At 48.7% G+C, this 14,974-nt stretch overlaps 1 protein-coding gene across 2 annotated transcripts in view; it reads right to left on the bottom strand.

Annotated features, from left to right (window-relative positions):
• The window catches only part of GOT2 (glutamic-oxaloacetic transaminase 2), a 30,129-nt gene extending 16,282 nt beyond the window's left edge, over positions 1-13,847 (bottom strand). Inside the window, exon 1 of one of the 2 annotated variants that reach the window (XM_039503610.1) lies at positions 13,665-13,847. In XM_039503610.1, the coding sequence (XP_039359544.1) occupies positions 13,665-13,750 (86 nt within the window). In that variant the 5' untranslated portion in view covers positions 13,751-13,847. Of the gene's footprint in view, positions 1-13,288; positions 13,444-13,664 lie in introns of those variants that run through there. The other variant, XM_039503609.1, reaches the window with a different exon arrangement.
• Between the last annotated feature and the right edge of the window lie 1,127 nt (positions 13,848-14,974).

A 14,974-nucleotide genomic window follows, 5' to 3' on the forward strand; every position in this document is an offset into this window, starting at 1 on the left:
ACTCAGTGGCAGAAGGGTGTTATTGTGACAGCACAGTGCCAGTCCCACTCCCATACTTGGAAGAAATCAAGGTGGGATTTTCAAAGGGGACTGCAGAAGCAGTCAAAAAAGTGAACATAATGTTGGGAATCATTAAGAGAGAGAGAGAGAGAGAGAGATAGATAGATAACAGGACAGAAAATATCATTGTTTCTATATAAATCCATGGTACGCCCACATCTTGAATACTGCATGCCGACATGGTCACTCCATCTCAAAAAACGATATATTGGAATTGGAAAAGTTCAACAAAAGGGCAACAAAAATGATTAGGGGTATGGAATGGCTTGATCCTTATGAGGAGAGGTTAATAAGACTGGGACTTTTCAGCTTGGAAAAGAGACAACTAAGGGAGGATAAGAACATAAGCACAGCTGTACCGGGTCAGACCAAAGGTCCATCTAGCCCAGTATCTGTCTGCCGACAGCGGCCAATACCAGGTGCCCCATAGGGAGTGAATCTAACAGGCAATGATCAAGTGATCTCTCTCCTGCCATCCATCTCCATCCTCTGACAAACAGAGATTAGGGACACCATTCCTTACCCATCCTGGCTAACAGCCATTAATGGACTTAACCTCCATGAATTTATCCAGTTCTCTTTTAAACGCTATTATAGTCCTAACCTTCACAGCCTCCTCAGGCAAGGAGTTCCACAAGTTGACTGTGCGCTGCGTGAAGAACTTACTTTTATTTGTTTTAAACCTGCTGCCATTAATTTCATTTTGTGACACCCTAGTTCTTGTATTATGGGAATAAGTAAATAACTTTTCCCTACCCACATTCTCCACATCACTCATGATTTTATATACCTCTATCATATCCCCCCTTATAGTCTCCTCTTTTCCAAGCTGAAGAGTCCTAGCTTCTTTAATCTCTCCTCATATGGGACCCGTTCCAAACCCCTAATCATTTTAGTTGCCCTTTTTTGAACCTTTTCTAGTGCCAGTATATCTTTTTTGAGGTGAGGAGACCACATCTGTACACAGTATTCGAGATGTGGGCGTACCATCGATTTATATAAGGGCAATAAGATATTCTCAGTCTCTCAGTCTTATTCTCTATCCCCTTTTTAATGATTCCTAACATGCTGTTTGCTTTTTTGACCGCCTCTGCACACTGCGTGGACATCTTCAGAGAACTATCCACGATGACTCCAAGGTCTTTTTCCTGACTTCTTGTAGCTAAATTAGCCCCCATCATATTGTATGTATAGTTGGGGTTATTTTTTCCAATATGCATTACTTTACATTTATCCACATTAAATTTCATTTGCCATTTTGTTGCCCAATCACTTAGTTTTGTGAGATCTTTTTGAAGTTCTTCACAGTCTGCTTTGGTCTTAACTATCTTGAGCAGTTTAGTATCATCTGCAAACTTTGCCATCTCACTGTTTACCCCTTTCTCCAGATCATTTATGAATAAGTTGAATAGGATTGGTCCGAGGACTGACCCTTGGGGAACACCACTAGTTACCCTCTCCATTCTGAGAATTTACCATTCATTCCTACCCTTTGTTCCCTGTCTTTTAACCAGTTCTCAATCCATGAAAGGACCTTCCCTTTTATAGCATGACAGCTAAGTACACTATGTCCACTGGATGCCCCTTGTCCACATGTTTGTTGACCTCTTCAAAAGAGCTCTAATAGATTAGTAAGACATGATTTCCCTTTACTGAACCCATGTTGACTATTGCTCAACAGTTTATGTTTTTCTATGTGTCTGACAATTTTATTCTTAACTATTGTTTCGACTAATTTGCCCAGTACTGATGTTAGACTTACTGGTCTGTAATTGCCAGGATCACCTCTAGAGCCCTTTTTAAATATTGGTGTTACATTAGCTAACTTCTAGTCGTTGGGTACAGAAGCTGATTTAAAGGACAGGTTACAAACCTTAGTTAATAGTTCCGCAACTTCACATTTGAGTTCTTTTAGAACTCTCGGGTGAATGCCATCTGGTCCCGGTGACTTGTTAATGTTGAGTTTATCAATTAATTCCAAAACCTCCTCTAGTGACACTTCAATCTGTGACAGTTCCTCAGATTTGTCACCTACAACAGCCGGCTCAGGTTTGGGAATCTCCTTAACATCCTCAGCCGTGAAGACTGAAGCAAAGAATCCATTTAGTTTCTTCGCAATGACTTTATCGTCTTTAAGCGCTCCTTTTGTATCTTGATCATCAAGGGGCCCCACTGGTTGTTTACTGATGTACTTAAAAAACATTTTATTACCACCATTGGAGTTTTTGGCTAGCCGTTCTTCAAACTCCTCTTTGGCTTTTCTTATTACATTCTTGCATTTAATTTGCCAATGTTTATGCTCCTTTCTATTTGCCTCATTAGGATTTGACTTCCACTTTTTAAAGGAAGTCTTTTTATCTCTCACTGCTTCTTTTACATGGTTGTTAAGCCACGGTGGCTCTTTTTTTAGTTCTTTTACTGTGTGTCTTAATTTGGGGTATACATTGAAGTTGGGCCTTTATTATGGTGTCTTTAAAAAGCGCCCATGCAGCTTGCAGGGATTTCACTTTAGTCACTGTACTTTTTAACTTCTGTCTAACTAACCCCCTCATTTTTGCATAGTTCCCCCTTTTGAAATTAAATGCCACAGTGTTGGGCTGTTGAGATGTTCTTCCCACCACAGGGATGTTGAATGCTATTGTATTATGGTCACTATTTCCAAGCGGTCCTGCTATAGTTACCTCTTGGACCAGCTCCTGCGCTCCACTCAGGATTAAATCTAGAGTTGCCTCTCCCCTTGTGGGTTCCTGTACAGCTGCTCCATGAAGCAGTCATTTAAAGTATCAAGAAATTTTATCTCTGCATTTTGTCCTGAAGTGAAATGTTCCCAGTCAATATGGGGATAATTGAAAACCCCCACTATTATTGAGTTCTTAATTTTGATAGCCTCTCGAATTTCCCTTAGCATTTCATCATCACTATTACTGTCTGGTCAGGTGGTCGATAATAGTTCCCTAATGTTATATTCTTATTAGAGCATGACATATCTATCCATAGAGATTCTATGGAACATGTGGATTCGCTTAAGATTTTTACTTCACTTGATTCTACATTTTCTTTCACATATAGTGCCACTCCCCCCCGCACAACCTGTTCTGTCCTTCTGATATATTTTGTACCCTGGAATGATTGTGTCCCATTGATTGCTCTCAGTCCACCAGGTTTCTGTGATGCCTGTTATATCAATATCCTCCTTTATCACAAGGCACTCTAGTTCACCCAGCTTATTATTTAGACTTCTGGCATTTGTATACAAGCACTTTAAAAACTTGTCCCTGTTTATTTGTCTGCCCTCTTCTGATGTATCAGATTCTTTTTTATGTGAATGTTTATCATCTGATCTGGCCCTTACATTATCCTCTTCCATCCTCTGCTCCTGACTATAACTTGGATATTCTCTATCATTAGACTCTCCCCTAAGAGAAGTCTCTGTCCGATCCACATGCTCCTCTGCAGTATCGGCTTCCCCCCCCCCCCCCAATCTCCTAGTTTAAAAACTGCTCTACAACCTTTTTAAATGTTTAGTGCCAGCAGTCTGGTTCCACTTCAGTTTAGGTGGAGCCCATCTCTCCTGTATAGGCTCCCCCCATCCCAAAAGTTTCCCGAGTTCCTAACAAATGTAACCCCCTCCTCTCTACACCATCGTCTCATCCACTCATTGAGACTCTGAAGCTCTGCCTGCCTACCCGGCCCTGCGCGTGGAACTGGGAGCATTTCTGAGAATGCCACCATAGAGGTCCTGGATTTCAGTCTCTTTCCTAGCAGCCTAAATTTGGCCTCCAGGACATCTCTCCTACCCTTCCCTATGTCATTGGTACCTACAGGTACCACAACCACCGCCTCCTCCCCAGCACTACACATAAGTCTGTCTAGATGCCTCGAGAGATCCGCAACCTTCGCACGAGGATATGATAAAGATCTATAAAATCATGACAAGTTTGGAGAAAGTAAATAAGGAAGTGTTATTTACTCCTTCTCATAACACAAGAGTTAGGAGTCACCAAATGAAATTAATAGACGGCAGGATTAAAACAAACAAAAGAAAGTATTTCTTCACACAGTGCACTGTCAACCTGTGGAACTCTTTGCCAGAGGATGTTGTGAAGGCCAAGACTATAAATGGATAAGTTTAACAATGGCTATTAGCCAGGATGGGCAGGGATGCAAAACCATGCTCCGAAATGTCCCTAGCCTCTGTTTGCCAGGAGCTGGGAATGGGCGCCAGGGGATGGATCACTTGATTACCTGCTCTGTCCATTCCCTCTGAAGCACCTGGCATTGGGCAATGTCAGAGGATAGGATACACTGGGCTAGATGGTTTGACCCAGTATGGCCATTCTTATGTAAGGGAGTTTGAAACTTTAGCAAGAGTTGGGTGCAAACTGTGACACCATCTCAAGGTAAGCTGCAATGACCCTCTGCTCAGGCACAGTGCAGGCAGATATGGCTTAAGCGCCGCTGCACTGATGTCAAGCGTCCTCTGAGGGAAAAGCCAGCCTCTCTGTTACAACTAAAAGGATTCTGTATGAATGCAGCATTGCACTTCACCAGGGCATTTCCAAGCCAGCTAGTTGGTGCAGGATTATTGCGTGACCTGGATGCCTCAACAAGTGACAATTTCAGTCTAGACTCTAAATTCAAGCTGTCTCTCTCTCGATTAAGCTACATGCACAAGTAAAGACGATCCTCAGCCTCTCCCCTCCAGACCAAGAACTTTTATGGTGGCAGAGGCTATAACAGACAAAAACCACAGTTGCATTGTTTACGCTGCCCTAGATACATCTTTAGCACTGTTCTGTGATGGCAGGGTCTTCAGGCAGGGACCATTCCTACTTCTTACACAGTGCCTAGCATACAAACTGGGAAAAGCCCTAATATGTCTTAGGAATATTTCAGAGTAGCAGCCATGTTAGTCTGTCTCCGCAAAAAGCACAAGAGTACTTGTGGCACCTTAGAGACTAACACATTTATTTCAGCATAAGCTTTCGTGGGCTAGAGCCCACTTCTTCGGCTGCATGGAATGGAACATATATTGAGGGGATCTAGATACACACACAGAGAGCATGAAAAGGTGGGAGTTGTCTTACCAACTCTGAGAGGCCAATTAAGTAAGGGGAAAAAAAAGAAAAAGCTTTTGAAGCGATACTCAAGATAGCTCAGTACAGTTTGATAAGACGTGTATATTAGGAATATTGTGTAAAGTAAAACAACGACAGAGATGAGTCACAGCTTCAAAGGCATTAAGACAGCCCTCAGCTAGTGGGAGAATTCATCTAGCTGGCTCCATCCCAGCTAAGCCTGGGATCAAGAGGAGACGTAACCCCTTAAAGGTCCTAGAAGTGAGGGGGGAGAGCTGGGGGCAAGGGTGTGAGTTGAGATAGGCTGGCCAGGATGCATCACTGAAAAGGCTGATAGTGTCAAAGACAGAGGGACCAGGCTGTTTCCCCCAACTCAGAGATGGGGACTAAGCCTAACCCACCTGGGCTATCAATAACAACACTAAGATTAGGGAAGGGAGTATGGGTGCAGGCCTGTTATTTTAAATGAACTTCTCTAAGCATTGTGTACCTTTTGGGGAAAAGAAAGGGTCATGCTTTATTTTGAAGACACTGTTCCTGTATCACTGCAAACATATGCTGTCACAGGCTCCCGAAGGGAAACCCTGGCAGGGTCCGAGCACCCCAGTTAGACCAACTGAATTAGTCATGGTTCATATATAGGGGCTGGAACCCAGGTCCTGATTTGAGAGAGGGCAAACTGGAGAAGGCCTGATCCCTGAGAAGGGACAGGGGTGCAGCGAGCACAGAGTCAAAATCCTGATCACAGCTGAACGAACAGTGAAGTGGGCTCTAGCCCACGAAGGCTTATGCTCAAATTTGTTAATCTCTAAGGTGCCACAAGGACCCCTCGTTCTTTTTGCTGATACAGACTAACACGGCTACCACTGAAACCTGATCACAGCTGCTGGACATTACTGTAATGTAAGGGTTTGGCTACACCTGCGAGTTACAGCACAAGAAAGGAGTCTTGGGCGCACTAGCTCACTCCTCGTCCACACTGGCAAGGCACGTAGGGCGCGCTGACTCTGCGGCTGCAGCGCTGCTGGTTCTCCACCTCAGCAAGAGGAATAACGTTTGCTGCGCCTTGGCTACAGCGCCCGGGTGTCACTGTGAATGAGGTGTTGCGTTACTGCGCTCTGATTGGCCTCCGGACACATCCCATAATCCTCTTAAGTCAAGTGGCCACTCTTGTCATTGTTTTGAACTCCTGTAGGAATGCGGAAATGCCCTTTCAAAGCTCCGTTTCTGACAGCCGGCATGGAAGCCGTTACTGTGGAATGCTGCGTGTGAAAGAAAGAAGTGGGCGGGCGGGGTTTGGTCTGCTGTCTGAAATTACAAGACAGCATGCTCTCAGCCCCCCCAAACCCCACTCTCCCCCCCCCACACGTACACACTCCCTGTCACACTCCACCCCCCCCCCCCATTTGAAAAGCACATTGCAGTCACTTGCATACTGGGATAGCTGCCCATAATGCACCACTCCCAATGCCGCTGCAAGTGCCGCAAATGTGGCCACACCAGTGCGCAAGCAGCTGTCAGTGTGGACAGACTGCAGCGTTTTCCCTGCTGCGCTCTCCGAAGATGGGTTTAACTCACAGCGCTGTACATCTGCAAGTGTAGCCATGCCCTAAGTGTTTGAATAAAGAGTTCAGACTCCCAGAATAAGCACAGACCATGTGAATTTAGAAACACCTCTGAACTCAGTACCATTACATTTAGCCCACAGAACTGCTTTGACTGGGTGTGGTATGCAAAAATTCACATTCCATTGTGGAGAACTGAAGCTTTTTACAGCATTGAATTTCAAATGTGTTACACCACCTTCACGGTCCTGAATGACATAAAAGGCACTGACACACACTCACTTATCTTGCACCTGACCAGGGAGAAGTAGTCAGTTTGCTGGCACAATCCCTTTTGTCCAGTGAATTATGATTTCAGGGTTTGATGGTCCAATCCTGCCCTCTACACCCAAGCACGAGTTCTGTTTTCTTTCAGTGGGAGCTTTGCTCCCCAAAGAGTGCAGAATGAGTGCCTCGGAGAGCCCCCAGGGCTATTTTTTCTAGTGACCTGCTTTTATCTGTCCTACTGTCACTCCAAGGAAGAGGGAAAGCCCTCTTAATGTCAAGGACACAGACAGACTATAAAAAGAAACCTTGTTATTTCTGTTGGGCCACAGCTAATGCACAGCTGCACTCAAAGTCTGCAGGCGGTAGAAGTGACACAGAGAATGAGGCCTGGAATTTTTAACCTGCACCCTCAATTTGATGAGCAGGTATAGTTTTAATGAGGGTCCCCATCATGAACAGCAGGACCATTAAGGAAAATACCTGATGCAGCTCTGAGCCATATGTATCTTCACCCCCTACCCTAGGATCAAGCGGTTTGGGAAGTTTCCGAAAGAATGTGACAAATGACAGGAAATTACCAATGAGAGGCAGTGAGGTCATGGATAGGGTGCTGCAGGGGACTCAAGAAGTCTGGGTTCTTTTCTTGCTCTGCCACTGACCTATGATACATCGGGACAGTCACGTCTCCTCTGTGCCTCCATTTCCTATCCCACCATTTGTCTTGTCTATTTAGATTGCAAGGTTTGGAGACAGGGACTTTTACTGTGTGTGTATATAGCACCTAACATGATGAAACCCCATCTCAGTTGGGCCCTCTGGCCATTACTATAATATAAATAGTTGCCTAGACAGTCTACTTTTACGTGGCACTCATCACCATCATAATTCCCGAAAAAAGTCCATTTCTCTATTGCTCCTGGGAGGAGCATCTTGAAAGGATGTAAAGATGTGTGTCAGCACAAGCCTTAGGGTCCGTAATTGGTTTTAAAATGAACAATATTTTTGTTTTGGAATTTATGGACAGTTGATTATAGAAGCCGTTTATATTTTAAGTGCAGTATCAGCTGAGGGAGGAGAAGGAATCAATCACATGTTTTGGATATTCATCCTCAGTTCATCTGCTTTGAAGGTGCGTATGAGCAGCCAGAGCTTTTAAAGCTACTTTAAGTTAAGTAGAATATTGTTGTGTGTTCCTTCAGAAGTCACTGTCTCTGCAAATAACTGGTAACTGCCCTGAACATGGTTTGTGGTGTTTCCATGTTACAAGAGAGCCATAAAAAGATCATCTGTACACTAGTGAACCTCCTGCAACACACACACCCTACCAATTTTTTAGGTACTTAGATTGAGCTGCAAAAGTGAAGGTTACAAAGGTCCTGCAAAAGTAATTACATTTGAGATGGTGAAAGTCCTTTGTATTTTTACAGCGTCTTTCATTCAAGCATCTTAAAGTGCTTTATGTATTAAGGTCCCATACTTGGAAACGCTGAAGCAGGTCAGCTACATGAGTAGTCCCATTTAGTTCACTAAGAACTGCTTAGTGCCTGATCCTGCAGACTAACCCTCAACACTCCTGTGAGTTAATTACTTTCATTCCAAGCCTGTTTTCACTAGCTCCAGGTTAGCTTTAGGGCTGATGATTTTCATGTCATCCTCAGCCAAGAAATGAGTTTTGGGGTGAAGGCTGATGAAAGTTTCTTCTACTGTTTATTGTTTATTGAATTTGGAAGGAGGGATATGATTCAGCTATTTAAAAAGAGAAATGAGTTATTTAAATGCAAAAGAAAAAGAAAAAAAAGAAAAGAATCCCCCCCAAAACAAACCCAACTAACTGGCAGTTTCCTTTGAGTTCAGATTTTGCTTTTATCAAGGAGAAATGTCTGCTTTGCTTTCATGGCTGAAAACAGAAGTGAAATATGTAATTTTCACTGTCAGTTTCAGTGCACATCATGTGCTGTTATCTAGCCAACTTTGGATAGCCCCACATTTAAAAACAAACCCACCTACAGGGAGTTTTTGAACTCATCCCCAAGAGGGGTCCAAGGCTCAAGATATCAGCAATCTCCTCTACTTTTGTGGTAACTCACATCTAATATGTCATCTATGCACTGCACCATGTCAAGTTTCCAAAAGTTAAGAAAAGACTATGTTAGACATGCATCAAGGTAGAAATTTAAAATTGCTCAACACCTCAACCTCCGTTCCAGCACTAGCTGCATTTCTATTAATCCTTAAGTGCCTTGGAATCCTTTAAGATGAAAGCAGATATCAGATGTTACAAGTTCTTAAGAAATTGTGAATACCACCAGAGATGCAAACTGAAAAGTGAAAAGAGTTGTCTTCAGTCACCAGACTGTCTCTAACATAAGCATCTTCTCCGAGCCACAGCAGCCTCAGGAGTGGAGTTTGCTGACAGAGTCAGCAAAGCCTGGGTTCAGAAAATACATTTCCATTTGGGTACTTAAAGATACAGAAACTCACAGAAGTCTCTCTTTAAGAGGGCCATTCCCCATATCTGAAGAGAGTCCTGTGAATATACAGCTACATCGAGCAATACAAACATCTAGACTACACTCAGTTGCATAATCCTTGTCAATAAGAACCCCAAACAGGGTAGGCGGAACAAAGGTCACCCTACTTCAGCAACCAACTGCGATTAAAACGTTCACCTGTTCAGCTGCCACTGGTCCCCAGTGGCTACAACAAGCCTTTCAGCCACTGAACCTGAAGAATTCATTCCTTCAATCAGCTGCAGCAAGCGCTTCTCCTGTCAGGGATATTTTAATAACTAGCTAAAGTCAAGATGTAATAAATAAATTGAATGTCTGATGCAGTTATTCTGCATGTTAAGTCAATTTTATATTTCAGGGCCATTTGTTTTGTACCTCTCAATCTATACACCAGTTTTAGAGATGCTATACCTCGCTAATAATAACTGTAACATAATCAAATGCCATTTGAAAGTAGTGAAAGGAGGGAAACCAAAGACTGCTAATCCCTACCTGACATCACTAATAGCTTTGATAAGGAGAGTTGCATAAAACAAACAACGTTTGCAGTACGAAACCTCAATGGCCTTCTGGTCATGGCAGCTTGTAACTAGTTAATAAATTAACAGGGAGAAAGGGGCATATCTGACATCTGTGGATCTTAATTTTTCAAATGGCATCTGGCACATCCAGCTCATTCCAAGAGGAAAAGACTTTTTAATAGCTAGCCACATGGATAACAAAGAGAATATTAAAAAGCAGAGCTCAGTATAACCACCCTCCCCATTATATTTCACCTCTCCATGTCCCTTCAGCTTAGTTTATAGTCTAGTTAATTAGAGGCCTGCTCTACTGCATGCAATACCTGCACACAAGAGCAGCATAAAATGCTAATTTCTCTCTTCAGGAAATGCTGTTTTTGACACTCTTCCTCAAGCCCTATCAGGGATGATACTATACAAATAGTAGTATGCAGTACAACACTAATGTTTCTTGTGCGTCCTTGAAGAGCCCAGTGAGGAAGTTTTGCTTTGCCACACTGACAAGAGCCCCAGAACACCAAGCAGTGACCAGAAAATGAAGATTCCTTGAGAGCAGTGATTCCCCTCCCAAGGTCTGAGTGTGCTGTCTCTTAACTGCTTTGAGTCCAAGCTTCTGGTGCTCCAGGATGATCAAGTGCCCAGCTCAGTGACCCCCCACTTGGCAGCACAAAATACCATCATTAGATCAAGTATCAGGGGGTAGCCATGTTAATCTGTATCCACAAAAACAAGGAGTCCGGTGGCACCTTAAAGTCTAGCAGATTTATTTGGGCAACCCACGAAAGCTTATGCCCAAATAAATCTGTTAGTCTTTAAGGTGCCACCGGACTCATCCTTGTTTTCATCATTAGATCAGCGTACACTTTTATTTTAAGTGACAATCTGAAGAATTTCAGACTCTTGAAAGAGATCTGGTTACATCTCATATCCTTACTACGTGTCTATTTCCTAAGAGGAGGTGTTGTCTAGTGAAATCACAGAACAGGGACCGCTCAGTTTCTTAGCCTGACTCACTGTCTATTGGGCAATTCATTTACCCTGTCTGCCTCAGTTTCCTTACCATTTACACATATAGTTAATGGGACAACCTTTTTTTAAAGTCACTTCTGTCTATGGTGACCAGACATCCCGTTTTTAAAGGGACAGTCCTGTATTTAAGCCCTCCTGCAGGTGTCCCAACTTTTTCTTAAAAAACAGGAAAATTCTGTCCCCTCGCCCCTCCCCCCCTCAGTACTGGTGGGTCCTGCTGCTGGGGGTGGGTGTGCAAGGCTGGTGGCAGGGCGAAGATGCAGCACACTGGGACAGACGCTCCCCCGGCAGGTCCTTCAGAACAGCTGTGTGCCGGCTCTTGGCCAGCAGGGCCCCCCCTCTGACCCATTTCTGGCCGACACTGGCTGTGCGCTGTGAACTGTGGTGGCTGGTGAGTGCTGGGAGGTGCCAGACGGTGGCTGGTTACGTGTTGCCTCTGCTGCCCATCCATTGGCCCTATATGGGCTCTCCCTCTTGCTGTCCTCTCCCTGCTTTGCCCCCTCTCCCCACATTCCCACTGCTTCTCCATATCTCCCCGCCCCTCCGCCCCATTATGTTTCACTCCCATTGCTGTGCGGAGAACCAGCCACTGGTTGGAGCTCTGAGCTCACCAACAGCCTGGCCAGCAGGTTCCTTCCTTCTCCCACTGCCTCTGGCTGGGCTGGGGCCCTGGGAAAGCCCCAACCGCTCCACCTGGGCACTGGCCAGGAGGAGCCAAGCCCTGCATGTGCCAAAGCCCGACACAGTGCTGGCACAGGGAAGCCTCTGACCCTCAGCTAAGTTCTGGAGTTGGTGGGCGGGGGAGAGAGGGGGAAGGAGGAAGAAGCAATTTCCAGCCTGTTCATGTCCTGACCCTGCAGGCTCCACAGCAGCCCTCCAGGAAGGAGCTTAGCACTCTCTTCACACACAACCCGCTCCTGGATCTTGCCCTCAAGGAGCATGGGGCTGCGCTGTTCCCTAGGCACCCTCCCCTGCTGAGCCACCTCTGGGCCAGGTTCACTGGAGCCCCTGCAGTCCGGTTCCCTGGGCCCTGGTGCACAATGCATCCTTAGGGCTTAACCGCTTCCTGCCTGCGCTGTAGCCAGAGGCGGCTGGGTTATGTTGGTAGCCAGCAGCAGCCTGGAGGTATTAGCTGCCTTTCTACACTGTGCGGGAAGGAAGGGACAAGCTGCTTCCAGCCACGCTGAGGGGAGAGAAGAGATGAGCTCTGTAAAGACACAGGCCAGGCTTCCACCCCGCCCCCCCCGCACAGCTGGAAACAGCTCCCATCCCATCCCTCCTGCATAGTGCTAAAAGGATGCTGCTGGCCACATTCTGTTGTGAACCTTGGCAGAAATCTGAGGAGGGGGGCATGTGACACCGTGTGACCCTCCACCCCACATTGCCTCAGGAAGACAAGGTGCCAGGTAGCAGGAGGGACAGATCCATCCCCAAGGCCCAGCCAGGCATGGAAAGCGGAGAGTGCCGGGTAAGTCGGTGACCCCCTCGGTGTGAGAGAGGTGTACAGGAATGTGTGTGTCACCTCTCCCCGTGTGTGCATGGCGGGTGGGGGGGGGTGTCCGTGTGAACCCTAAAGCCTTAAAGATAAGAAGGTAAATGAAAAGACAACTATGCATGATTTCTTTTTAACTGGGGCTCAGTCAACTTGGTGTTAATTTGAATGTGCACCGCACAGCTCTGACGGATTGCCATTGAACTCGCTTGAATATGAGTGATTTTACCAGTGCCCCGTATTCAGCACAGGGAAATCTGGTCACCCTGCTTCTGTCTGAACTTCCCTCTAGTCTTGTTCACGTAACACCTAAGAGTCACTGTAGCTGCGATGAGACACAGAAATGACCCCATTTGGCCCCCCCGCTGGCTGTGCTCTGTACAGCTGACACCGCTCCGCCCAGGTCGGTTTCACCATCCCCCCCCCAATGGAGCGGCTACTTTCACACGCGTCAGGCAGGGGCGAGCGCAGCTCCAGGCAGGCTCAGGGCCGGTTCTAACTCGCTGTAAGCGCCGCTGCCAGGGTGACCCGGTCGGCAGGGGAGGCGGCGATCAGAGCCCTGGACTCAGCGGCTCCGGCCCGTGTCCGGGCTCCCAGCGCTGCCCGCGGGGGTGTCTGTGCCGGGGGGGGGGGCAGGGTCACGGCCTGGCGGGGCCGCCCGGGCACCGGGCCCGGCAGTGGGGGGGGGGATGCGGCCCCTCCGCCCTCTAAAGCCGCCCCTCAAGGGCACGCGCGCAAGCACCGGCAGCTCGCGGCAGCCAATCACCGCGGCGGACGAGCACCACGCCCCCATCGCCTGAGCCAACCCGAGATACCGCTTCCGACTCGGTCATCACCGGCCCTGCCGGCTCCGTCCGATACGGGCAGCGCCGAGGGACACGCTCCCTCGTCACGCGAAACAATCATGGGGGAGGGGAACACTTCAGTGTGACCGGCCGGGCTGACCCCAGCACCCCGCCGAGAGCAGACACCCCCCAGCGCTCACCGCCCCCCAACCCGGCGCGCGGCCCTGCCCGCCGGGGGGGGGGGGGTTCGCGCTCACGAGCTGCAGGGTGTGAGGCGGGCCTGTTCCTTCCCGCGGCAGCGCTGAGCGACCCCGGCCCCGCTCGGCCCCCGGCCTGTCCGCCCCGGGCCCCCGTTACCTGGCTCTGGCCGCGGCGGGGGCCAGGCAGAGGTGGCGCTGGGCCGCGGCGGAGAGCAGGCGCCGGGCGGGCTGCAGCAGGGCCATGGCTGCGGCGGGAGCTGACGCGGACTGAGCGCTGCCGCCGGGGGAGCGGATTCCAGCGTCCTCCGCGGCAATGTGCTGCCTGGGCTGTACTGAGCATGCTCAGTCCATCTGCCGGCGCCGCCGCCCCACGCCGCCCTGAAGAGAGGCCTCGCGCGGCCCGCGGAGAGGTGCAGGGCGAGCCCCCGCGCACGCGAGCGCCCTCGGAGGGCCAGGCGGGCTGTCTGCAGGCTGTCCCCGCCCGGCTGCGGCTGGGTCCTAGCTCCCTCTTCTTCGGGCGGGCGGAGTGGCGGCTCCGGGCACGTCGGTGCCTCGCGCAGGGCAGGCGCTAGGTTTTTGCCGCCCTAAGCAAAAAACATTTTGGCTGCCCCCTATCCCAGCCCTGGGATCCTCGCTGCAAGCCCCTGCTACCCCAGGCCTGGGCTCCCCCCCTACCCACACCCCCTGCTGCCCCAGCCCTGGGCCCCCCCACACCTCCTGCTACCCCAGCCCCGGGCTCCCCCCTACTGCCCACCATTGCCCCCCCCACACCTCCTGCTACCCCAGGCCTGGGCTCCCCTACCCACCCTCCTGCTGCCCCAGCGCTGGGCTCCTCCCCACCACCATTGCCCCCACCTCCTGCTGCCCCAGCCCCGGGCTCCCCTACTGCCCACCATTGCCCCCACCCCTCCGGCTACCCCCGCCCCGGGCCCCCCCCTACTGCCCACCCTGGCCCCCCCCCCCCCTCCTGCTACCCCAGGCCTGGGCTCCCCCCCTACCCACACCCCCTGCTGCCCCAGCGCTGGGCTCCCCCTCCCCACCACCATTGCCCCCACACCTCCGGCTGCCCCAGCCCCAGGCTCCCCCCTACTGCCCACCATTGCCCCCCCACACCTCCTGCTGCCCCACCCCTGGGCTCCCCCCAACCCTCCTTCTGCCACAGCCCTGGGTCACTGGTAACTCGCTCCCAGGGCGGGTCATTCTGCAGGAATTTGGGATGTGCACAGAACACAGACAGGATTGGTTCCCATATGGTTACAGAGCTGCAGTAAAGTGGAACAATTTTCAGCTTGTGTGATTGGAGGATATCTGGATGCATATTATAAGACTGTCCTCCATAAATGAGGAAAAGTTGAGGTGCCTTTATTATTCTTTTGTTCCACTCTTTCTTTCTATGGGGAATTTGCCAATGCAATATCACTGTCTTCCTTTTAAACAAACAAAAAAGGCAATGGCTGTTGAAAATAG

This window comes from Mauremys reevesii, linkage group 16, assembly GCF_016161935.1.
Source record: "Mauremys reevesii isolate NIE-2019 linkage group 16, ASM1616193v1, whole genome shotgun sequence".
NCBI classification, from domain to species: domain Eukaryota; kingdom Metazoa; phylum Chordata; order Testudines; family Geoemydidae; genus Mauremys; species Mauremys reevesii.